At 40.5% G+C, this 27,744-nt stretch overlaps 1 protein-coding gene across 2 annotated transcripts in view; it reads left to right on the forward strand.

Annotated features, from left to right (window-relative positions):
- Positions 1-27,510, forward strand: part of UBE2E3 (ubiquitin conjugating enzyme E2 E3) — a 72,690-nt gene extending 45,180 nt beyond the window's left edge. For both annotated transcript variants that reach the window (XM_073577487.1, XM_073577486.1), the window contains 3 exons: positions 19,209-19,341; positions 21,924-22,071; positions 26,904-27,510. In XM_073577487.1, coding sequence (XP_073433588.1) covers positions 19,209-19,341; positions 21,924-22,071; positions 26,904-27,001 — 379 coding nt within the window. In that variant the 3' untranslated portion in view covers positions 27,002-27,510. The remainder of the gene's footprint in view (positions 1-19,208; positions 19,342-21,923; positions 22,072-26,903) is intronic.
- The last annotated feature ends 234 nt before the right edge of the window (positions 27,511-27,744 follow it).

Raw genomic sequence — 27,744 nt, forward strand, 5'->3', positions numbered from 1 at the left:
AAGGTCAGAGCCCCCCGACTCTTCCGTGGTTTCCTCCTGTGTGGTGGATCCGGGAATATGGCCGCCGGGGGGGCTGCACATGCGCAGATAGAGATCTCTGCATCAAGATCTCGGGAGATGAGATTTCAGCGCTAAGCTTTCATCTCCCGAGATCTTGGTGCCGAAATCTCCATCTGTGCATGCGCTGCCCCCGGTGGCCATATTCCCGGAATCCACCGTACAAACCATGGATCTGCGGGGGGCTCTGGCCCTTCACAAAATGTCGGCAGAGTCCCTCCGCCTGGCACCAGAGGACCCCTGCAACGGCACACTGCACATCGGCGCACACCCTCATCCCAGCCTGCGGCCTTCAGCATCACCACGCTCTTGCCTCCTCCTGCAGCGACCACGCTTCACCGTGGCCACCATACCCGGTAAGCAATAAGACGCATGGATTATAAGAAGCGCCACCATTTTATTAAAAAAAAAAAGTGTTTTTCTCCACAAAATTTGGGGTGCGTCTTATAATCCAGAGCGTCTGATAAAGCGAAAAATACGGTATGTGTATGTATGTAAAATATATATAACCGTTTTTTTCAAAGTTGTGCCTTTATTAAGCCATGTGGTTACGTTAATGTTTCAGTTCCTCTTGGAATCTTTTTCAAACCTATGTATCAAGCTTCCTCATTTACAAGGTTCTGTCTAAAGAAACACATGTATATGTATATGTGTAAAGGGAATCTGTCAGTAGGATCACCCCCTCCTAAGCCATCTATATGGGCATGTAGGTTATAGTAAGCTGAATAAAATAATACCTTGATATCTGCAATCTGATGTCTCATTTCAGAGAAATCCACGTTTTTTTTATATGTAAATGTGCTGTTAAGATCTATGGGCCAGACATAGATCTCACTGAGAATCTGCCTCCAGAGCTTTGTTTAAATTAATGTCTCTGTCTTGCTTCTATGCACGATGCAGTTTTTTTCTCTCTATAAACGCCTCCCGCCGATGTCAGGTTTGTGGGCATGGCATTTATTTTGTGGGCTGAACAGATGGTCATTTGCTATTTCCTTGTGGTAAATATTAATTGAAACTGGTGAGCACCAATCACTAGACTCAAGGACCCTGTATGTTAAAGAACTAGGTGCATACAACAGTACATAACTGATGTGATATTTCGCTTCGTTCTTCAACAAGCTGAGAATATTTTTGGATGACGAGCACTTTTTAAATCGTGACATGCGCCATGTAAGAAATCTGCTGGCAGTGCAGAGAACTAGAGGCTCATTATTTGTGTATTGTATAGTTATAAGGGTACGTTCCTACGAAAAAGCGCAGCTAAATCCACAGCCTTAAATTGTAAAGAGTGAAATTCTTGGTGATCTCATGTTTTTTATTCTAAAATTTACTTTTACAGTGTGTGATTGAGATTTTCTGAATTCTGTAGTATGCATCAGATTTTCTGCTCTCAATTGTTTTGGAGAAAATCCATTGGATATTTAACCCCTGGGAATGTACACTTAAAATCTAGGCTGCAGCTCACAAAAGTCACGGGTAGTTCAACACTCTGTATCTGTCCCCCCAAAAAATTATATATAATCTCCCTGTTTTGGGTTATCATTATGATTTAAAAAGAAAAAACACAGTTTGACAATAAATGGCTTCACCCAACCACTAACCATGAGTGGAGAAAACGTTTTGGTGTCATCATTCATATTCTGTGAAAAAAGGCCAAGAAAGCAAAAATTCTGCTGGGGTATGTAAACATTTGAGCACAACTGTATACAGAGCACATACATACACACCCACGCTTGCATGCACGGAGCACACATACAGAGACTTAGTATAACTGGCCTCCACATAGCCCTCCATATAATATAAAGACTCACTTAGCTCTCCATATAGTATAGTGGCCTCCATTTATCCCTCCATATAGTATAATGGCCTCCACTTAGCCCTCCATATAGTATAATGGCCCCCACTTAGCCCTCCATATAGTATAATGGCCCCCACTTAGCCCTCCATATAGTATAATGGCCCCCACTTAGCCCTCCATATAGTATAATGGCCCCCACTTAGCCCTCCATATAGTATAATGCACTCCTCATAGTCCTGGATGTCAATACAGTTGAATGTGCAATGCGGTGCCCGGAGCTGACACTATACCCTGTCAACTCGCTTGCCCCATAGCGGCTGTGTGGTCTGCAGCTTTTAGCGGCACGCCACTGGCTGGGGAATGGGGTCCCTGAGCAATAACTAATTCTTTCCCCTAATGCCGTCCCTGAACATAAGTCCAGAACAGAAGAAGTGCTTCTTTTATCATGGCTCCAAGGACCTCAACAGCCAGAATTAATCTGATATCCTGATGATCCTTGAGATCATGGCATATAATGGTGCGGCTTCACCTGTACGATTGACGTGAAGCTTTGTCATGTCGTTTTTGTTGCAATTGTGGCGAGATACAATAAATAATAAACCACATTCAACCCTCACACAAATCTGTAGTGGAAACTCCAGTCATTGAAATGTTGAATTTTAACTCCGGACCTTCCATTGCAAAATGTGATTTGGCAAATAAAATGATTTTGTATTACTTTGCGGTAATAAAATGATCTGGTCGGTGAACATGAATTTAGTTTTCTATTATTACCACATTTTGAATCACTGTGTTTGCCAGAGCATATTACTGGCTGGAACGCGGTTTTACAACATATTTACAAAAACAATAAAATGAGTTTAATGTGGATTTGTAGTCTGTGGAGACAAAAGTCCCCTGCACAAATGCATTATAAATTGGGTACATTTACGGCTAAATATATCATGCCTTGTTTTCTAAACAGTGAGGGATTTTCAGTCTTAATTTGCCTCTATTTCACTTTTCGATAACTAACTGTTTTTCAAATGGCTTAAGGTTGTAATCGAGCAACAATGTAAACCTCTTTATTTTTACAAGTAAACTGATGAGTTTTTCATCGGAGCTGGATCCCTTTTGACTGAGTGCTGTCCTTTTTTTTTTTTTTTTTTTTTTTCAATGACCCTTTGACTTTGAGTGGGGAAGAGTCGGCCAAGAATTGGGCCAAAGCAGTTCATGTTGCAGTTTTCTCAGATATTTATTTATTATGCTTAGCTTATCTACCGCCATCAGATTCCACAGCTCTTTACAGAGATTGGGAGTCCCAATGAGCTCAGTGATGACCTAAACTCCCTATCAGTATATCTTTGAAATGTGTGAGGAACCCGGAGGAAATCCACGCAAACATGGGGAGAAGATACAAACTCCTTGCAGATGTTGTCCTTGGTGGGATTTGACCTCAGGACCCCAGAGCTGCAGTGCTAACCACTGAGCCACCCTGCTGCCCACACACCTGATTTGGTCCATTTCCTAATAGGTTTTTGAAAATTTGTCGAACACAGATGAACGTCATTAGCGTCAGTGGGAGTAGAAATTACTGAATGTGTTCGGAACCGATCATAAGACAAACATTCAGCACGAATTGTGTTAGACTATGGCCCGAATATGTCAAAATCAGATTCGGGCACAAAAAACGAACAAATTCTCTCCAATGGTAGGTAGTTGTCTCTGGTTTCATACAGCCGGTGATGAAACTTACACCTTTTAATGACTGATCTTTGTGCACCTTGTGTTTGTCACCTTTTAGCTGAGCCGTAATACATATTTCTTTTCGTATTTTTATCATTTTGAAAGAGATGTCATTACTGATATTGCTTATTAAAGCAAAACTTGGCTCTCAACTCAAGAGAAATCCTTGTGGAAATTTTTATTCCAGTCTGTGTAACATGCAAAGACATTTCGGTCACACATAGACCTTCGTCAGTCTTCCGACTGCTTAAGAAGGTCTGCCTGCTTGAGCACCTTCACACTAGTGCCACGCTATATAATATTACTGATATTGCTGTCTGAATCTAATTCTAGAGCACTTCTAGGGATTTTCTGGCATGCCAGAATGTTTTATCCAAATTTGTAGTTTTGCTGGGAACCCAATAGGCATCCTGCATAGGGGTACTGGATGATTCCAGATCTGCTCAATCCAATGTATGGTAAATTGTTTTAGGGAAGTCTATAATTTAAATCTAAACCTGTCCAGCCGTTTACCCACCATTTATTCCTAAATAGTTGGAAATGGTGGTGCTTCATTCACTTTGCATTTTAATCATTTGTTTTTCATGTTTCTTTCCTGCAGCTTTTCTTCTGCACATCTTTATAATGTCGCATGAAAGTGAATGAGAACGAAAAATTGCTAAATTATAACATGAAATGAACATGGCTGTCTTCTTGCTGCATGATGGCTGTGTCATCAGTTGGTTAAAGTGATTGTTTTTGTCGATGAATTTTAAATCATTCATCCTAAGCCACTTTAGGCTAATGCATACAGCCACAGTGAGGGGTCTCATACACAAAGATAGTTGTCAGCTGAACGTTGGTTCACCCTATCGATCGGGCTGAAGCTGTCTCTCTCCAGCTCTCCATGCAGTGGAGCGCTCCTATGTTCTCTGCTAGAGAGTAGCAGCTAGACTCCTCTGATTAGTAGTGACTTATCTTGTGATAGCAAAATAATTAGCATTATGAAATCAGACATGCCGGATCCTTATTTCATCTGTCTGGTGAGAGTTGGGAATCCCTTATACACATGGTCAGGTAGACAGTCCAAAAACAGACCTTTTTTCAGTAGATTAAAAAAAAAAATAATAATTTCATGTAGGTAAATCCTCAAGATGAGGACCCTTGATGTGGGTTGCAAGCTTGTGTATTTTACCCAAAATATTAACCAATACCTCATGTATTATTTGCCTCCTTTTTGCATGTTTTCTTCTGCAGGGTGCAGGCTGGGTCCCTCCAGGTTGTGTCTGGGTAATATGGGGTGTCTGACCTGTGGCCTCACATAAGGTATTGGCAGCCCGCCTGATGTAATAGGAGGGGCGTTGGTAATAGGCTTTTTATATGGCTAGAGATGCATCTCGCGTAATTGTGTGAATGACACCCTATGCCACCTGTATGCAGTTAGAATACTAAGCAGCCTCCACATGGATATTTAGTGGGTTAGTAATGGTTTTTTCAGTATTTTGCACTTGTGATACCCCTACCTTTATCTTGGGGGTCCTGCTGAATACTGTTTGTGCATTTATGTCTGGACATGGTATTGCAAGTATGGCTGCTTTTTCTCTCTTTCAGTGATTTTGTTACATTATTCACACCAGTTTGATTCAGCTCCACCAAAATTGGTGGATCTGTGATGAATCCAGGATAGGGCACGGCCCCAGCCATCCAACTCAGAAGTTCTGGCCTGGAATTTTGTACTGCACAGATGCTACTCTAGTCCTAGACTGAAGTGTCATTTCTATCACAGAGGTGCATACCATTCTTTTATAATGTATTTTGCCAGTCAATATCAATACTGAGCAAATGGGAGAAATAAGTCCTGATTCACCAAGACCAACAATTTTTTTTTCTCTACAGTCTTGATGAAGAAGTGTACTAATCAGATGCTGCAGATTCATTAATGACGCACAACTCCCATCAAAACTTATATCCTTTTAATATATTGCAGTCATATACAGCACTGTGTGCTTACAATTGCTCCTTTTTCATTTCTACCCAATTAATTCTTCTAATTCTTCTTTTTTCCATTAGGTCTATGACATCATGTGATTAAAAACTGACTAGCTGAATCCTTCTAAGCTCTATGTAGAAATAGGATGTCAATTTTCCCTAAGGAGTCATAAGTCCTGGCAGGAGGAGGAGGAGGAGGGAGCTGCTGGGTCAGAAGTTGAAGAGGGGAATGATATATGCAGGGAAAAGAGACTTCCTGTTTCTACATAGAGCAGAGAAATGAAGCATGAGCTGCATAGAAAAGCAAATTGAGCAATTATAAGTTCACAGTGCTATATAATATGATGATTGCAATATATTACGAGGAATAAAAACTTTGATGGGAGGGCTTGCTTTAGGAGGTTCTTAATGAATCGGGAATGTCTGACGAGTGGCATATACCTATGTGCACCACGCCAGAAATCTTACACCATTCCATGACTGGCGTAAGAAATGCCACAGTTTGGTGTGAATTAGACCAGTGTGGCGTGACGCTCCAGTCCATACCTAGCTCTACCCAATTTGGTAGAGCTGCATAAAACTGGTGAGAAAACACCAAAAGTAGCCACATTTTTTTACACAACTTTGAGCTGCTCGAAAATTTTGCGAAATTCCAAGCAATTTTATACCGGAAATTGCTTTGAATAATCTGCAAACTCAGGAGACTAAGAGTAAAAACCTTTTTATCTGCCTTCAATTGTGGATCATAATAAATTCCTAAATATTTAGACTCTTCTCTCTAGCAGTTTGGATTGGATTATGCTTTTTTTAGGCAGAGTTTTGTTTTGATAATGGATCTGTTAGTCAATTTTTGTATTGGATGGATTGCTAATAACTGCATTATACTTTTGTACATGTAATAATGACTCTCTAAGTTGACTCCCAATCTGAGCGTGGTTCACGCGTGACCTTAATGTATCAGTAAGCTCCCGTAAATGTCATCTGTGCAACCTGCGCTAGAAATCCTTAGCTTGATTTATTAGACATAATGCACCTCCAGCCGTAAAAATAAGCACTTTACAGAAATAATCTCCCACTTATGAGGTTTTCCAGAGCAGATCTTCTCCAGTTGAGGGAGACAGTAAGGCTAAGTGCACACGTACCGGAACTCTCGCGGAAATTACCGCGAGAATTCCGGAATTCCAGTCCGCAAGAAAATCGCATTTTAAATTCCCGCGATTTTCCCGCGGAAAAACCTAGCATTTTGCAAGCGTATTTAGCTTGCAAAATGCTAGCGTTCTCCAAGCAATCTGTAGCATCGCTTGGAGAACTGATTGACAGGTTGGTCACACTCGTCATACATAGTGTTTGACAAGTGTGACCAACTTTTTTACTACTGAGGCTGCCTATGCGGCATCAGTAGTAAAAGATAGAATGTAAAAAAAAAATAAAAAATACTGTTATTCTTACCTTCCAACGTCCCGCGCAGCCGTTCCCAGTAATCCTTTGCGAAAATGCCCGCGATGACGTCAGTTCTCGCGGGATCACGACGTCTCGCGGTTATTCGCGATGACGTCGCGCGAATGACACTGGTCTGTCCTGTTGTATGCAAAGCTGTGGAGTCGGTAAGCCAAACCTGCGACTCCGACTCCTGAATTTCCCTTCCACCAACTCCGACTCCAACATATATTGCTTATATTTAAGTGAAAAATGTATTGTAGTACAATGTGAACATCAGACATTTAATCATTTTTATGATACAATAATCAAGACATTTAGATAGAACATAATATATATTTATTGGACTACAACTTTAGAACACAAAAAACTGTAATAAATTGTAAATATGTAATACACTGTATAATATCGTTTTTTTTTTTTATATATATAAAACACTATTTAATAAACTATTAAACTATGTAAGTGGTAAAAAACAGTTTTCAACAAAAACATACTAAATAACATTTGTGCAGTCTATGAATTTGTTCTAAGAAATAGAATTGCCTCCATCAGATCCTCCTTCATAGATGACCTCAAATCTGACCTAATAATTTTAAGGCTAGAGAACAACCTCTCTACACTAACTTGGGTTGGAGGCAAAGCCGTAACCACATGGGCAACATCTCTAACAATTTCCAAGTATAAAGGAATTGCCTCATGCACAGTCAGTTTTGATGAACGGTTGAATTTTTCTTTTTCTTTGAGAGCAAGTGAAACATTTTGCTGACATATGGTCAATCTGCTTGCTATAGGAGACGGAGTGAAATCTTTTTCCTTGCAGCAACGCTTTGCCTGCTCCATGTCATCCAAATACTTGTCAAAGTCAAACTCATCTGATGAGGATGAAGATATGGCAGCAGTAGCACTGTCAGGACCCAAGTCCTCTTGCGCCTGGCAGTCCTCCTGTAGGCCACTCATCCTAACTGCTACCTCAGTCAGAGCTTCTTTTCCTTTAGTAAGCTGTTGATCATCAAGCAATATACGATGACTTGGGTCCACATAAATAGCTGCCAGAAAAATTTTATTTTCCAATAACTGTCTCTCTCTCCGTTTCATTGAAGCAGAAATGCCATCTGCGATTAAATCTCCTCTTTGGGACAGGTAAAATAGCAAGTTCTTCCACTCCCTTATGAAAATGCCAGGAGTTAAATCAGCTTGCAATTTTTTAGTCACAGTAAATAGGTGATTAAGCAATTCCTTCAATTCAGCAACCTGTGTCCATTGACCTCATTTAGGGTTACCTGAGGGTTCGCCATATCTATAAGAAACGGTTTTAGCCAGGATCAAAACTGGGGGGGGGGGGCAGAACCTCATACTGTTCCGCAGAATCTCATACTGCACACCTCAGCTGCTGCAGAACTTTATACTGCACACCCCTACACTTGGAAATAAAGCCTGCACCTTAAGATGTGGTGAATGCAGTCTATTTATTCCAACTATCAATTGATGTTGATGTGTTACTGAAGACGAGCAATGCCTGTCCTGGGCGTCCTTTTGGGCAGCTATGAGTTGTACCTGAATGGTGCTAAAAAAAAAGGAGTGTTAGTCTGTGTACTTCCCGGTTTTCATTCTTTTTGGTACAGATACGATATGGATAGACAGATATGGATAAATGGATGGATAGAGCAGATTTCTAGTCTGCTTTTGCTATTGAAAACATTATCTATGAGCTCAAAAACCTTTCAGGTGATGCGGTTTTTCAAAAAGCTGATCTGCTTTTGCAGCTGAAAAACGTATCCTCAAAAAACGCAGCAAAAACGCTGTGTGTGAATGTAGCCTTAGATCAGGAATAGAACAGCCATTTATAGGACATTTCATAACTTTCCCAACTTCCTATGAAAAAATATTCAGCACATTCTGCATTGAACTACTGTACCCAATTTATTATATATTTTAGGAGTCGGACCATTTTATTCCGACTCCACCAAAATGAGCTCCGACTCCACGACTCCGACTCCACAGCCCTGGTTGTATGTATTGAGTAATTGTCAAAGTTTGTAATCTATTACCGTATTTTCCGCTTTGTAAGACGCACTTTTTTTCCCCAAAAATTGAGGGGGAAAAGGGGGTGCGTCTTACAAAGAGGATATACCATTGCGCTGCCGCTGAGGGTACTTGCCGTGGCACTCTTTGCCCTGATGCTGCTGCTGCGCTGTCTGCCGGTTCTTACCGCCACCGCCGCGCTCCTGTCCCCCCGTAGTTTCTTCCGCCGCCGCGCTGTGTCCCGTTCAGTGTGGGGGATCTCTGCCGCTCCATGCCTGCTTTCCTGTGTCTTTCTTCATGGAAAATGGCCGCCGAGCATGCGCTGATGGACATCTCGGCACTGAAATCTCGGGAGATGAGATTTCAGCGCTGAAATCTCATCTCCCGAGATTTCAGTGCCAATATGTCCATTTGCGCATGCGCGGGGGGTCATTTTCCAGAAAGAAAGACACAGGAAAGCAGGCATGGAGCGGCAGAGACCCCCCCCCACACGCTGAACGGGACAGAGTGCGGCGATGGCGGCAAACAACGGGGGACAGGAGCGTGGCGGTAAGAACCGAGGGACAGAGCGCGGCGGTGGCGGTAAGAACCGGGGGACAGAGCGCGGCAGTGGTGGCAAGCACTGGGGGACAGAGTGCGGCGGTGGTGGCAAGCAGGCACCGGGGGACAGAGAATGGCAGTGGTGGCAAGCATCGGGACAGAGGGCGGCGGCAGTATTAGACACCGGCAGCGGCACGCTGCACATCAAAACACCCCCTTATCCCAGCAGCAATGTTCCACTCCAGCCTCCTCCATCACCACCCCTAGTAAGCAATAAGACGCATGGATTATAGGATGCACCACCATTTTATTAAAAAAAAGTTTTTTTCCTATTTTTCTCCTCAAAATTTGGGGTGCGTCTTATAATCCGGAGCGTCTTATAAAGCGAAAAATGCGGTATATAAAGCTCAAGTGTGTGCGTGTGTGTGTGTGTGTATGTATGTCCGAGATTGGCATCCGCACCATCACAGCTACAGCCACAAAATTTGGCACAGTCACACGTCTGGACCCCGAGAGCGTCCTAGGCTATGTTGTGAAGCGAAATTTTAACCCCGCGTGTTCCAATTCACCAAGCAATTTTGCCCCTATCTACATAATGGGGAAAAAGTGTGTATCAAGCCCCGCCCCTCATTATGATGTCATAATGGTTGACTATGGGATGAAGGTTGTGTGATGGGTATATGGGCACTGGACTATGGGATGGAGGATAATTATAATGTGCTATAACTAACCACTGTTAGTTACTATGCCCGGGCAGCGGCGGGCTCTTCAGCTAGTGTTGATATATATTTTTTTAATGTCTGATTTCTTAATTTGCAGTTGGTTCTACTTCACTTACATTGCATTTTTAGTTTCCTGTATTTGATGGGAGATGCCTGCTTCTGCCATTATCATCATCTATATATTTATTACTAATCTCAAAATGTACTCTAATGATGAGATATGGCCAAATTACTGTATTGCTTTCTCAAAACTAAAGAAATGAGCCGCAACAATTGTTGGTATAAGTGCAGTGTGTAAGGTGCACATTCACACTGAGGTTCTGTCTGTTAAATGGCCAAAAATATAAACAAAACGAGCAAATACCCTGCACTAAGTTAAACGATGAATAGTAATAGTACATGTAAATAACATGGAGCACTTGGCTAACACCATTTTGATCAAAAAAGTGTAAAAGCCATCCCAACGTGACAAGGTGTACGTACGCAACTGGGACTGTCCCTAACTCTTGTGGTTCATCTCACTTTGTGTCAGCCGTAGTGATGAGCGAATAGCATCGTTGCTCGGATGTCCTCGAGGATGCTCGTGTGGTCTCCCGAGTATTTTGGCATGCTCGGAGATTTAGATTTTGTTGTCTCAGCTGCATGATTTGCGACTTGTAGACAGGCTGAACACATGTGGGAAGTCCCTAACAGGCATTCCACACATGTATTCAAGCTGTCTAGCAGTCACAAATCATAGAATACCAAAAAACACAGAGTGTACATCCTAAGTATATAAAAATATAATATTTTATTTATGAAATACAATATCACATGATGTCATAAATACATAATCATAAAGTTCATGAACAGAGGGGAAAGACCCCCCCAAGGAAGCCAACGCAAAACGCGCGTTGGGGCTGCGTGTTCCGGGACCCTGTGAAGGGGGACTATGGGTAAGAGTGGCTTTGCCATTATTTTTTATTACTTTGCACTTTTTTGGATATTTTTGCTCTCAGCGGCTCTATGTAGCCATTAGGGAACCCTTATAATTACCTAGCATTGGTCTTTTTTGACCTGGGTATTTAATCAAACGTTACTCTATTTGCACTTTATTACCTTCTTGTTTGAAACATCCATTGAGTGTACTTATGCATTTTCTTGCACTGTTTGGCGGTTACTATGATTCATTTTATAATTACAAGTTGCTACTCTCCCACCTCTATATATTTATAATGCCAGGCCTGGTGTAACATACCTATTTGTCTGTCTTTCAAACCTCTGTTCATGAACTTTATGATTATGTATTTATGACATCATGTGATATTGTATTGTATTTCATAAATAAAATATTGTATTTTTATATATTTAGGATGTACACTCTGTGTTTTTTGGTATTCTAGTACTTAATGAGTGTTCCTATCATAAGAAATTTTTTTCCTGGTCCTAGTGTATTTAACTCTGAGGATCTTATATGATGCAGACATAATGTATCTCGTTCTAATTTGTTTCACTCACAAATCATGCAGCTGAGACGACGAAAACTAAATCTCCGAGCATGCCAAAATACTCGGAGACCACCCGAGCATGCTCAGGGAAACCCAAGCAACGAGTATACTCGCTCATCACTAGTCAGCAGACCTCAATATAGATGGAGGCAGAGTAGGACCCAGACATGACTGTTCAGACACCTGCCCCTTGCAAGCTTCTGTATATTGACAAAATGCCCAGTCCAAAAAAAGTGAGTCATGCCCCTGTTTGTACAAAGTACTAAAAAACTAAAGCAAAACCAAACAAATAAGCCGCAACATAAGTTGGTATAGGTGCACATTCACACCATGGCCATTTAACAGACCGAAGCTAAGATAAAACCAAAATACCTATGCAAATACCATGCAGTAGGTAAATAAATAGTAATAGTACATGTAAATAACATGGAGTGCTTAGTTGACACTATTCTGTTCAAAAAAGCATAAAACCCATCCCACCGTGACAATGTGTACCCAATCAGGACAGACCCTTATCTCTGTTTAAGAGATAAGGTCCTATGTTATTTATATGTACTATTGTTATTATTCATTTATTTACTTTGCTGCAGGGTATTTGTTCATTGTGTTTTTATCTCGAGTTTCTTTGTCTCCAACAGCTCTGCCTTCAGGTGGACTTTACATTGTTTTATTCATTTTTTTTTTCTAACAGTTTCACAATTCTGTACTTGTAATTTAATATCAATTTATGGCTTCATGCTATATTTTTCTAATTTTTAATTTTTTTCTTTATGGTAATGCTCTATATAGGGCCTGAACAAGAATTGTACTTATAGAATACTATGGTATTGCAGTGTCGGGTTTGATCAGTAATTATAGGTTCAAGTCTCTCATGAGTTGCCCGAGGAATTGAAGAAAAAGACATAAAAATTTAAATCTGATCCATTAAAATATCCTAGTCTAAACAAAATACCTTTATTACTATTTTTCGGTCACAATGCAGCGAAATGTCATCAAAACATCGTATTTGTACCATAATAGTACTGATAAAAACAGCTCATTGTGCAAAAAGCCGCTCCACCAAAAAAGTTACTGGTCTCAGATAATGACTACTCAAAATTTGGTTGCACAAACAAAAATGTCACTGAAAGAGGAAAAGCACCCGTACTTGCAATACCATGTCCAGACACAAATACACAAATAGGATGTAGCAGGTCCCCCATGGTAAAGTTGAGGGCAGCACAGGTGTAAAATACTGAAAACAACCACTTACTAACTCACCAAACATCCATGGGGTGTCAGCCTAGTATTCGAATTGCACACAGGTGGCATAGGGTGTCATTCACACCACTACGCGAGATTCACCTCTATCTGTATAACAGCCTATTACCAACGCCCCTCCTATTACATGGCTGCCAATACCATATGTTCCACCCACAGGTCAGACACCCCACATTACTCAGCCACCACTAGAGGGACGCTACCTGCACCCTGCAGAAAAAATGCTCAAAAATATGTAAATAATCCATGAGATATTGGTTGATATTTTGGCAAAAAAACGCACAAGCTTGCAACCCACGTCAAGGGTCCTCATCTTTCGAGTACCTGCACTAAATTCAAAAACGATTCACTGAAAAAGGGAAAAACACAAATGGCTACACAAAAAAAAATAGTTTAGCATCACCATAATCATACTTGCATGGAAAATCATGTTGCAAGGTCATAACCCTATTATAGCATCAGATGGTATATATTATATCATGCATATTGCAGATGTGTAGTATGTACAGCTGAAAAATGGTTAAAGGCAGAATTACTCTTTAATATAGAACAGGCTAAAAAACATGTGGATGCTCTTTGATTTCCTGGAACTCTTGTCTGAAACGTTATTACTATATTTGACAACCGGAGAAGAAAATAATGATTTCTGTGGATGTTCTGTGCATGCATTTCATGAAACATTTCATCCGTTCTTCAGAGGGCAGCAGGAGGACTTATTAATGGTGAATGCCACTTATGTGGGTTACTTTCCCTAGAAGAGGAGCTGTGTTCCTGCCGGCACTCTGCCTATTACTGAGCGTATAGCACTGGTTCAGATTACTTGTTTATAGCAGTTCTTATCTATTACGTTTTTGAGTGATCGAGTTACGTCTTATAAAACTCCGGAATGTTGTCATCTGATTTTATTGCGGTTGTTAATTTTATTGAGCCGATTGGTGTTACTACTTGCTGCTGGTGTGGATAAAAAAAAGGCAAAAATCTCATTAATACATCAGTGGCCTGTGGCGTGACCAATCTGTAGCTGAATTTTCTCTCTTCTCGCCCAGAGCAATGCCGTATGGCGATGAGCTGAATGCGGACATGTTGGTTGTTGGGCTATGTTTCCCTATTAGGATGTCAGTCTTTACAATGGGATTAAAAATGGTAATATTGTGTACAGTTATTAAAGGGAATTTTCAGGAGAAAAAAAATGCTTTTGCTCAAGAGAAAACTACTTGCCTTGTTTTGATATAGCTGAGACCGTCTTCTGCTCCTCCGTCAGTGTGTTAAGAGGGCTTACTTACTGGTGTGTATTGGTAGAGACGTCAGCCACCTTCATGGTAGACTCCAAGAGAGGGTCAGTTTATTCAGTGAAGCAAGATTATCTGTTTGTTTTGTTTTTCAGTAGGCAGACTTATCAGTTAGTCTTTAATTATATAATTAATTTGATTGTAATGTAATTAAGTTCCATTTATACCGGCCTATTCAGGAATGGGCATATATAAAAAATGTGCTTTTCCCAATTCTCGACCTGTCCAAACAGACCGGCAACCACTTGACGTATGCCAAAACAATTGTTTGGAAGGTAAATTTTCATTCTTGAGACATTGCCGATGTGTAAACAAGGCGTACTGAGAATACGACCGTTCTGCGTGCGTAGATCATGTTAACGTTCCGTCTGTGCACAAGGATGTGCGGTTAGTCTAATAGGCCATTATACCATTTTTCATTGGCTCGCTTGGTGCCGATCAACTTTTGTTCAATGGTAGTTGTCTGCCAGTCTAAATGGACTCTAATTCCCTGGGCTTACAGTCTTTTTGGGCTACTTTAAAGTGGAATGAAATGGGTCTCTTAAAAGGGCCAGAGAGTGGGAGAATATGGAATTTGTCATGTTTATACAGAAGAACAAGTTTAGTTGTAGACGTGGACACAAGACATTTGATGACTTCAAGTCCAAAGGTGTCAGAGCACGTTAGAACAAAGTCTAGTAAACATACTGATTTTTTTTTTTTTGCAGGGCCAAATACATTTCTATTGTGTTCAGGGACATACTGACTTTACCCTAACAGATTGTGCCAGGGGTAAAAAGGACATGTTATGTTACATATAAAAATGTCCATAAAATTTGTTGTGCAATTTCCCCTGAGTATGCAGATTCCACATATGTGATGAAAACTACTGTTTTGGTGCACGAGCGTCATTTTGGTTGGAATAGATTGCGGATTCCATGGCACATTTGAAGAGCCCCTGACATGGCAAAACATCAGAAACCCCCCCACAAGTGACACCATTTTGGAAAGTACACTTCATGTGGAATTCATCTATGGGTGTAGTGAGCATTTTTTTAACCCCCAGACAGTTCTCAGAATTGTATAACATTAAGGGGAATAAATTACGAATTAAAATTTTTTTTTTTTTCCACAAAAATGTTGATTTGGCCCCAAGTTTTTAATTTTCAAAAGGGATAATAGAAGAAATTTATTTTGCGTGCCAATACCCTGTAAGTGGTTGAAAACTACTTTTGAGGCACAGTGCAAAGCTCAGAAGGGATGAAATAATAATAATAATCTTTAATAAGTGCCTTTAGTAATAAGATGAAGTGCCATATTTAACTGCAGATTTTACTGTTATGGTTTGTGCCAATGTGACCTTGCTCCCAGAACAGCAGGGCTCCCCATTTTACAAACTACACCTTTCAATTCATTAATCAAGGGGTGCAGTGATCATATTGACACCACAGATGTGTCATAGAATGTTATACCATTGGGTGGTGAAGAAAAAATAATTACATTTTTACAAAAAAAATTGTTTTAGCCCTAATTTTTACATTTTCTCAAGGGGAATTGGCTAAAAATGGCACAAAAATGTGTAGCATAATTTCTGCTGAACATGGCAATAACCCCATATGTGGCTGCGCAATACTGCTTAGCCATACGGCGAGACTCGGAGGGAAGGAGTGCTATTTGTCTCTCATAGTATACATTTTTGTATGGTAGTTTGTGCTCTCCATATACAGAGCTCCTATTGGCAAAAAGAGCAGAATCCCCCATCCCCCCAAGTGACCCCATTTTTTTAAATTACACCCCTCCGGAAATTCATTTACAGGTGTAGTGACTATAAACAATCAGTAGTGGATGTTGCGAAGTAAAAATTGCAAATCTGCCATTGTAGTGACCAGACCAGCTTGTGCTTCTGTAGCAATGAGAATGTGCTCTCATCGCTACAGAGATGCCAAACATGCGGGCGCAAAATGGGGTTTAGGCAGACACAGAGGCTCAGAAGAAAGGGGAACATTTGGATTTGGGAGTGCACATTTTGCAGGATTTTTTTTTTTTTTGTTCCATTTATCCAGTACTCTACACTGAGCACTTACATCTGGGTTTCCATTTAACTCTCTGAATGATGGGATTCAGGTAATACTGATCCATTTACTATAATAAGGCAGCAGAGTTGCTCTGGACTGTGGGTCAGGGCTGTGGGAGTGTTCTTCATGTGGTGCTCTTATTAGGTATTCATAATGGAACACTCAGCGCAGAGCGCAGGATAAATGTGAGCCGTGATATACTGCGACCTTTGGAAGGTTGAATGAACAAATCATCAGCAGGTCAGGAATTGGTTGTATTTTTTTTTTTTTTTTTACACCGTTCTTCGTGCAGTAGAAGTGATTAGATGACTTTATTCTTCAGATCAGTGAAATTACAATGATGTCAGATTTATATATTTTTTTCATGTTTGGCTACTGCCACACACTAAAACTGCTTTTTTTTTTTTTTTGCAAAAACTTTCATCATATTTTGAAAGCTATAATATAACATTTCTATATTTCTGCTGACTGTCATGTGACAGCTTGTTATTTGGGGATGACTTTTGTTTTAATTGTTACCATTTTTGGGCACATGACATTTTTTGATTGCTTTCTATTTCGATTTTTGTAGGGCTGAAAGAACTAAAAACAGCAATTCAGGATTTTCTTTTTGGGGGGAGGGCGGGGGGGTAGGGGAGTTATGCAGTTCAGTTTGGCAAAAGTGATAAGACAGCTTTATTCTTCAGGTCAGTACGTTAAGTGATACCACATTTTGTTTTTGTTTTTTTGTTTTGGTGCTTTTCCACAATAAAAACTATTTTATAAAAAGAGATGTTTTTGCATCACTTTATTGTGAGAGCTATGGGGTTTTTTTCTCAGCTGTTGAAGCTGTATGGCAGCTTTTTGTTGTGGGATAAGATGATTTCAGCAATAGCAGTTTTATTTACATTCAACTTTTTGATCGCGTTTTATTCCACTATTTTGAGCGGTATGATGAAAAAGCCTTTTTATTTAATTTTTTTTTTGCACGTTTTTAACTTTTTTTACGGAGTTTACTGGGTGGGTTAATTAATGTGACCGTTTTCTAGAACAGGTTGTTCTGGACTCGGTGAAATATGGAAATACGTATACTTTTTTTGTTTGCACAAAATTAGGTATTTACTGGCAACCCTCTGCTTTCCCTTAATCAACTCACAAGGTTGCACAGGGGTGAGAGAAGGAGCCCACTCTCACAATCCTCTAAATGCCACAAACGTTATTGATCGTGGCATCAAGAAGATAAAACAGGGCTAACCTTATCTGTATCTCAGCCAATCAGGTCTCGATGATGTCGCCAGTGAAGAGCTAGCATTCTACATCGGAATCCCAGTGCTTGGAGGTGTGTAAGGGTCCTGAGCGCTGCAAGATCGCCAACCGTAATCAATTGTTGGCACTGCACTAAGCTAAGCAAGCTTCAGTGTTTATTTCAGAGCTTCGGAGTTGTGGGGTCCAGTGTCCATTTTAGTGGAGTTGGTATAAAATGGAGCGACTAATAAAATTTATATAATAAATTGGGTACAGTAATACAATGCAGGATGTGCTGTAAATGGTTTCATAATAATTTGGGAAAGTTATGAAAAGTCCTATAAATGTCTGTCCTGTCCCTGATCTACGGATCTCAGCTTTTAGCTGAGATGAATCTGTGCTGCACTTTATGCACATGCTCAGTAGTGACCGGTGCTGTGGAGTTGTAGATGAGATGAATCTGTGCTGCACTTTATGTACATGCTCAGTAGTGACCGGTGCTGTGGAGTCGTAGATGAGATGAATCTGTGCTGCACTTTATGCACATGCTCAGTAGTGACCGGTGCTGTGGAGTCGTAGATGAGATGAATCTGTGCTGCACTTTATGCACATGCTCAGTAGTGACCGGTGCTGTGGAGTCGTAGTTGAGATGAATCTGTGCTGCACTTTATATACATGCTCAGTAGTGACCGGTGCTGTGGAGTCGCAGTGATTATGTACATGCTCATTAGTGACCAGTGCTGTGGAGTCACAGTGGAGATGAATCTGTGCTGCACTTTGTCCATGCTCAGTAGTGACCACTGCTGTGGAGTCGTAGATGAGATGAATCTGTGCTGCACTTTATGCACATGCTCAGTAGTGACCAGTGCTGTGGAGTCATAGTCATAGTGGAGATGAATCTGTGCTGCACTTTATGTACATGCTGAGTAGTGACCGGTGCTGTGGAGTCGCAGTGGAGATGAATCTGTGCTGCACATTATGTACATGCTCAGTAGTGACCAGTGCTGTGGAGTCGTAGATGAGATGAATCTGTGCTGCACTTTATGTACATGCTCTGTAGTGACCGGTGCTGTGGAGTCATAGTGGAGATGAATCTGTGCTGCACTTTATGTACATGCTCAGTAGTGACCGGTGCTGTGGAGTCGTAGATGAGATGAATCTGTGCTGCACTTTATGTACATGCTCAGTAGTGACCAGTGCTGTGGAGTCGTAGTGGAGATGAATCTGTGCTACACGTTATGTACATGCTTAGTAGTGACCGGTGCTGTGGAGATGAATCTAAGGCAAATTATGCACATGCTCAGTAGTAACCACGGCTCTGGAGTCAGAGTCTGGGAAATTGAGTTGGAGGTTTGGCTTACCGATACCAACTCCACAGCCCTGGTTTATTTACAGTCAGTGGCCGGGAAGCAGTTAACCTAAACAACTTTTGCGGTTTATTGACATGGTCCTTATGATTTCTAGCGACTTTAATTATTTTGCTGAACTTTTTTAACATATCAGGAAATATAACAATTGGTCAGGTATTCTTTTACTGGTCCACTTAAATTACATTTTAACATATCCAGTTTTTATCATTGTTTGTGGTGTTTATTAAATACCTTTATTTTCCTGTTTCTTAGTGCTGGCCCAAAGGGAGACAACATATATGAGTGGAGGTCGACTATTCTGGGACCACCTGGATCAGTTTATGAAGGAGGAGTATTTTTTTTGGATATCACTTTTTCATCCGATTATCCATTCAAGCCACCAAAGGTAAATCGAGCCCTTCAGAGAAACTCTGTCCATAATTTCTATAAAATCGAATTGCTCTAGTATTTCTGGAGACTGGTGTCATCTCTTGGAGCTTATGCTGTGCAGTGACACCGTTTTGGATGCCACCTCCTTTAATTAAAGCATGAGGCCATCTATCGCTGCGTTGCTTGTATTTGAGACGCTCATTTCAGTGACTTGGCCAGAAGTTTGACTAGCGTAGACTTCTGCACGTCCCAGCAGATCAGTATCGTGGAGGCGTGAGACTGTAACCGGACTATTGACTGCAATGCTAAATCTGACTCTGAGGAGACAAATATAAAATTGCAAGATACGAGCAGACGTTTTACATCTAGGACAGCCAGAAATAAAATACTCTACTTCTCTGTTTTTAAAGAAATGACTGCCATATGTGAGCTCAGACACATTCTATTAAGTCGTGCTCTCTTTTGGAAGGCTCACAAAAAGTATTATTATTTTATAAGGAGAAACCAGGGTTTAGGTCATGTTAATACTGAATTCTTATCCAATAGATATTTTGCCAGTATCTGCTCATAAAGCTTTAAATTGTGGTGTCCAAAATATCATCTAACAAGTGTTATAGACACATTACAGTATGTGGAGCCAAGGGACCTTTTTATTTTCCTTTCCAAAATATATGTTGGCTGAAATTATTCTTTTCCAGAAGTTAAATCAGAGAAATAGTATTACATGTTAACATTTTAATAGATGTGTTTCTGTTATATGCATACACAGCAATCGTTGGGTAAGGCTCATGTGGTTGGGGTCCATTTATAATGATTCTGTTTTGTTTTTAGTCTTGGGTCCAGCTTTTGAAAACCTAAGTGATCAGTTTTAGTCAGGGGAAATGTAGTATTGTATGGAAAATGTTCAGATAAGTAGACCTCCATGTAATGCTTGGACAGGCCCAATCTGGCTGAGGGAACTTAACCGGCGCTAAACTTTTAACTACTTAGTTACTGAGCCAATTTGGTGCTTCTTGACCAAGCCAATTTTTACAGTTCTGACCACTGTCAATTTATGAGGTTATAGCTCTGGAACACTTCAACGTATCCCACCGATTCTGAGATTGTTTTTTCATGACATATTGTACTTCATGTTAGTGGTAAAATTTCTTCGCTATAACTTGCGTTTATTTATGAAAAAAATGGAAATTTGGCAAAAATTTAGAAAATTTTGCAATTTTCAAACTTTTAATTTTCGTACCCTTAAATCAGAGAGTTGTGTCACACAAAATAGTTAATAACATTTCCCACATGTCTAATTTGCATCAGCACAATTTTGGAAACATAATTTTTTTCGTTGGGACATTTATAAGAGTTAAAAGTTGACCAGCGATTTCTCATTTTTCCAACAAAACTTACAAAAACCATTTTTTTGTTAGGGACCGCCTCACGTTTTGAAGTGAGTGTGGGGGTCAGTATAACAGAAAATATCCCAAAGTGACACCACTCTAAAAACTGCGGCATCAATAGTAAAAGATAGAATGTTAAAATGCTAAAAAAAAAATAAAAAAAAAAATCGGGGTATATTTACCTTCCGGCGTCCTGCGCTGTCATCCCGGGCCTCAGCGTTCCCAGTAATGCCTTGCGAGACCTGTGATGACGTTGGTCTCGCGTTACTATAGCGATCTTGCGAGACCGCTAGAGTAACGCGAGACTACGTCATCACAGGGCCTTGCCGCAAGGCATTACTGGGAACGCTTAGGCCGGGAATGCAGCGCGGGACGCCGGAAGGTAAATATACCCTGATTTTTTTTATTTTTTATTCTTTTTTTTACAGGGGTATGGTACCCAGGGCCTGGAGGACAGTCTCCTCTCCTCCACACCGTGGGTACCAACCGCACATGAGACGCTTAACTTCCCGCATGGTGGGCATAGCCACATGCGGGAAGTAAGTGATTCTCATGCATTCCTGTGGGTGCGGAATCGCGGCAATTCTTTGCGATTCCGCACAAAAGAATGAGCATGCTGCGATTTTTTTCCGCGATGCGATTCCGCCGTGGAAAAAAGTGCAGCATTAGCACAGCATGTGCGGAACGCCATAGGAATGCATGAGGGGCGTTCTGTACACGATTTTTAAACGTTTTCGCGCCGAAAATCGCTGCAAAAACGCTTAAAAATCGCTACGTGGGCACACAGCCTAAGTGTTCAGTTTTCCTGCAGCACGACCAGGGGAAGAATTAAGCATTACACAGTATTCAATTAAATCCATGGCTAATCCCTCTAGAGAGGAGTTTTTTGTAAACGTGGTCCACTCAGGACAAAAGTTAATTAGAAACCCTTTAATTCAACATTTTCTAATAGTATATTTGAAAGATATATCAAAGTGGACATTTCCATAAATATTTATGACCTGATAAGTTCATAGAACCCATTTCCACCTATTTCCAGGTTTTTTGTTGGGTTTTTTTTTTTCTCCAGCTGTCTCCCAATTCATAAAGACTTATTAATATTAACGTGTAGCTGTGACACACTTAACAGTAAAGTATGATGTCCTCAGCGTCTTATCAGTATATCCATCGTGCATACCCCTAATGCCCCTTTGTTTTTCTTGCATTTTAGGTCACTTTCAGAACCAGAATCTATCACTGTAATATCAACAGCCAAGGAGTCATCTGCTTGGATATTCTGAAAGATAACTGGAGTCCGGCACTGACTATATCAAAAGTTTTGCTATCTATTTGTTCCCTATTGACAGACTGCAACCCTGGTAAGAAGATATGTGAGGGGAATGGGGCGGATCAACAGATCGTAGGAGTAATCCAATAATACTTGCGTCAAAGGCTAGATGTATGATGGAAGTGGTTGCATGAAGTCATGTGGCCTCCGTAGAATAGACAAGTTAGCAGTGGTCTCCAGACAGTGGCAGCTTCACATCTACTGCAGGCTGACCGTGAACATTTCCACTAACGTCCTACCCCATAGCCTAGAAAAGGGAAGACATTGAACAGACAACACCCAGGAGGATGTAGCGTAATGTAACATCGGTTACAACTTCAATAAAATGTAGAGATTTCGAACATCTAAGCCAAAATACGCTGCGTGCACAATTATTAGGCAAATTGTATTTTTGGTGATTAATTTTATTATTGAAGAACTAAATAGCTGTCGGTCAATCCAAACGAATATTTAATAAAGTAAAAGTGAGCTTTTGATCTGTGGGCGATCAACTTTTTGGGGAGCACCAATCACAGCCCTTCTCAGACACTCATCAGAGAGGTGACCAATTTCCTTTCACCCTAAGGCCATGTTCACATGTTGTGTTTTTGCTGCATTTTTTTAATGCAAACTAAAAGCTGTGTTTTACAGTACCAGCAAAAGCTATGAGATTTCAGAAATCTATGAGATTTTTGATAACTGCAGCATGTCACTTCTTTCAGCGTTTTTGAAGCTTTTTTTCACCCATAAAGTAAAATGAGTAAGTGCAAAAACACTGCAAAAAGTGCAGGCATCCGGTTTTGCTATGTTTTTGGCGCAAAGAACTCGGCAAGTTGCATCATGTTCTTTTTTTTTTTTTTTGGAAGGAGGGGCACTAAACTTTATCAGCATGCACAAGAGACAAAAATGTACCTGCAAAAAAAAAAAAAAAACGCAGCAAAATCTCCTTTTGGTAAGCAGTTTCTTCACTGTCAAGAGAACAGGTTTCAGAAGAAAACGCATCAAAAATGCAACGTGTGAACATAGTTTTAGGCTACATCCACACGTTGCATTTTTGTTACTCTTTTTATGTAAACTTCTCAATAAGGTTTAGATCAGGTGAGGAAGGGGCCCATGTCATTACTCTTCTATCCTTAAGGCCTTTACCAGCTACCAAGTGGTGAACACTTTGATGTTGCATTGTTCTGCGTAAAATCATGGTTTTCTAGAAAGATGCAGACTTTCCTCTTCAATAAATTGAGGTAAAAAAACACCCCCCTAGTGCAATAACACAATTATCAAACTCTATACAATAATAACCTACGATAGCCCTACACTAGCCTGCTATCCGTTCCTGACAGTGGAGGTTGGCACCCGAAAAGATACGATTTGGCGCCCCACTCCGGGGCGGCTGTCCCAGGCTCGCCCTAAATGACCCTTATAAACTACAGGTGGGAAAACAATAAGCAAATAAGAGATGAAAGATAGTGCTTAATATACTACACAGGCTATTAATGTACAATATATAAAAGACAGGCTATTACATGTAAACATAGAGAAACCTCTTGTATAACCAATAGATAGCAGCAAGTCTTGTCTTTTTGGGTATTAATAGACCACAGAAAATATAGATTCCATAAGCTGCCAGTAGATAGTGGCAGTCTTGTCTTTTTGGGTATTAATAGACTACAGAAAACATAGATTCCCGCGCAGAGTTGGAAAATCTGCATAAAAATGATATGGTAAGATTACTCGTCTTTATAATTGTGCGCACAGTTTAGTTAGAAATATTAAATCATGGAGATAAACAATGTTTTCCTTATACTGTAATTTTGCTATAAGTTAGTTATTTCTTTGAAAAATGTGACATAAAACACAAGCACTTTCAGTTGTGATCTCTTCTGGAAGTGAAGCTTTGCTTCTTTGAATACACTTCCAAGTCTGAATTAAGTGTCGTCATGTCTGCTGTAAATTATGTCCTTACATTGGTAATTTCAGGGCAGAACAGATGGCGAAGGTTTAATGCAAAGTACTGTGTGTATTATAATCAATGTGCCGCATGGTGCTCATGGAGGAAAATTTATTTCAATGATGAGATATTTTGGGGGAGATCCTTTTCATAAAATTGGATTCGAGAAAGACCTTTCTTCGTAGAGTTGAGTAGTTGAAGGAAGCAGATGAGCGCTGTACTCTTGCAGTCTCCATCAGCTCTTGGACTTTGGGGAGGTCGGGGGCTTACTCGATCGTAAACCCACTCAAACCCATTCCACTTATGCTGTAAGGAGGAATGGGGACATCAGACCCTCATTGTAGTTAGGGTAATTGGCAGCCGGTGTACATACTTTATCACACAGCCTCAAACATAATTAAAAACAAATTTGAATATGGGGGTGAGGACAGTTAGGAAATATAGGGAATGGAAATGCATGCGTTGCGCGTGCTCCCAAATTCAGCTTCATCAGGGGTGAGGTCAGGTGGGGAGCTGGCTAGTTGGTCACACACATTGGCAGAGCTCTCCTTACAAGTTGACAATTATTAAATTCTGTAAGTCGAGTGCAGCCACATGAAGGGCGCTAGTTTAGCTCTGCGTGCAGATGCTACATGTCTGAAGTTCATCTTGAGGTTCTAGGAATCCTGCTTCAACTCTAGATCATGTCAATGTAATGGTACATACAATTCTTCATGGGTGAGCTGTGTAGAGTGTGTGTTGATTGGATGACTTCCCTCGCCTTTCGCTAGTGCTGGAAGTGACCCAAAATATTATTTCATGCTTTTTTTAAAAAAAAAAAAAAAAAGCTTAGAACTGAGATGAAGTTTAGTGACAAAGTATTATGTGGTTGTGTATCATGTGCGAGTTTCTGCTCACTCAAATAGCATAGTATAGTGACAGGTCTCTCTTGTATTAGCCATAACAGCACATAGAAATTGTAGTAAATGTTTAACGAATACCTCATACTCATGAGTCGGGTGTATTTATACAGAGATTGTTCCCACTGCCTCTTCCAGTAGCGGCTGCTTGCTCTGTATACACAGCAGCCCATCAGCTGCTATGAAATGGGGGGCTGACATTCCCCCCCATTTTGCTTATGTGCCTGACCTTTTTGATCTCTCTTAGAAATCAAACGCAATTAATATATAGGGTGACCCAAAAAAAAAAGTTATACACAATTCAAGATGAAAAATATCTGTATAAAAGCTTTATTACTAGATTTATCTAGACAACAAAGGGTAGCTGTATGACTTGTTTGACATCTGTAATCCCATTAATGCTCAAAGTGGGTCTCCATTTCCATCCAGACACTTCTGATTTCGGCAAACTACTGCACAAACAACTTTAGTTGCAGTGTTCTCAAGGATTGTTTTTCATGACACTTCCATCCTTCCCAGAGTGCAACCGGTGCCAAAGGTTTCAAATTTATCACAAATGAGTATGATTGTCAGACGTGTTGGTTGGTTTTATTCTAAACTTATGCCGCCATTGTTGTTGTACCTCACACACATTCCCAAATTTTCGGTACCACTTCACCTTGGTCTTACATTTCTTATGCACGCCTCTGAACTTTTATTTGATCCTCCTGATGGCCACATGGGGAATCTAGCAATCATGCAACTACATTCAGCTTTAGAGATAGTATAATACTACACATTGCTGCCATAATTAAAATCTCATATTTATAAGGGCATAAATACCCACTATTAAATTGTGTATACAGTTGAGCAAAAATATTTGCAGGACCCTGATCCAGGGTCCTCGTCGGTAGTCCACGGCAGCCAAGTCAGGAGACTGAATTTTCTTGGCAGGCGCTCAAATACCAGCAATCTGGTGGGCGCTTTTTGTGATACCTAGGCATCCACAGCTTAATTGGCTTCAATGATTCATATCAAATCTGACCTCAGAACGGTGACTGGGAAGTTGGCACCTGGCCTGTTAGATTTTATTTGTCTCAGCATACTGAAAAGGTGGCTATGAAACAGATTTGTAATTATATACTATGCTGAAGTGTGCAGTGTGGCTCCATTTAGTGAAAATGGTACAAAAAGAAATGTAAAATGACTAAGAGGAGAGACCAAAGAACACAACAGTCCAAAGTGGTCAGAAGGGGTACTCTCTCAACCGCTTCTCCCTTTAGTCCTAGTGATTAGTGGGCCACTGAGTGGTTTGGGGTCATGACTACTTAAGATTCATATCTATAATTCTGGTAAATTCCTCAAAAACTCTTATTTAGCACACTTTTTTCCTACTCTGGCTAAGGCTCCTTTCATATTGCGATTTTTGCCCAGTTTCCGTAGTCCCATCGGGGCTTGCATGCAAAACCACCTCCTACACTTAAAAAAAAAAAAATTGTGATTCGGGCATATATGCCAACAGGGCCATAGACTATAATGGTGCCAACAAAGTCAACGCATGATCTGACGTACATCAATTTCGGGCGTATCTGTTATATCTGAGTGTCCACCTCCGGAGGCATATATGCTTGAAACTGAGCACACCTCAGAGCACTCGTTGACTCGATTGGCACTATTATAGTCTATGGTCCCGTCTGTGCATATGCCGAATCCTGTTTTGCTGGGTTTATGGATGCGAGCCCCAATGGGGCCACGGAATATGGGCAACAACTCAATATGAAAGGAGCCTTACAGAGAGCAGGCCTATGCTTGAACTACACCACGGTTACTTAGGGCAGCTTGGTTTTATAAGAAATTTCTCTAAAGCCTATGTCGTCACTTCTTCCATATGGCTAAACACACATTGTATTTATAGGACACAAAACTGACTTGCATCTACAGCCCCTTCATGCTTTATCAGTGCATTTGAGGATGCTGCACTTGCTGGAGTTGTTTGCACACATTGCATATGTTATGGTGGAATATCTTGCCGATGTAACCTCTTTCTTTTCTTTGTAGCTGACCCCCTGGTTGGAAGCATAGCCACTCAGTATCTGACCAACAGAGCAGAGCATGACAGGATAGCCAGGCAGTGGACCAAGAGATACGCTACATAAACTGTACAGCGTGAAGAAGCACAAGGCATCTGTACAACATGCAAGGAATCTTTATAGCCTTTACAATACGGACTTCTGTGTATATGTTAAACTGATTCTACTCTCTGCTTTTATCCTATATGGTTATACTGCCCCAAACAAGGTAAATGCTATCAAGAGTAGAAGTTTGTAGCTGTAGATTAGTCATGTTAAAATGCCTACTTGCAAGTCTTGCTTCTTTGGGATATCAAAATGTATTTTGTGATGTACTAAGGATACCGTTCCAAACCAAATATTATAGTGCATTTTAGCCTAATTCATTATCTGTATGACGACGTTATTAAAGTTAGCTGTAGATTACTAGAAAATGTCATTTGTATTAAACCCAGAAATATTTCCAATTATGTGGTACACGCTGTTGTGAATACTGTTTAACCTTTGTCAGTTTGTACTGAAGAATTTCCTTTATCCCTTTGTAGCTCAGAGAGCACCCAATGTATTACCCCGAACACAATAAACTTGTTCCCTAAGGTGTACGTCTCTTTGCTCCCACGTGAGGAAATCAATGTTATTATTGAGCAACGCGCAACAGAGTTCTATTCGGATTTAACCCATCGATCTTTTTAATACATTTTCTGATAATCTCTGATTTTGATTCCTAATGAAATTTATGGCTGATCTTCTAAAAGGAATAATTACTCTTTGCTTCTTTTTGCCACGGAATTGAGATAAATAGACAGATATGTGTACACCATATGGAGAAA

This window comes from Dendrobates tinctorius, unplaced genomic scaffold (genome assembly GCF_039654945.1).
Source record: "Dendrobates tinctorius isolate UK_male_01 unplaced genomic scaffold, ASM3965494v1 ptg000056l, whole genome shotgun sequence".
NCBI lineage: Eukaryota > Metazoa > Chordata > Amphibia > Anura > Dendrobatidae > Dendrobates > Dendrobates tinctorius.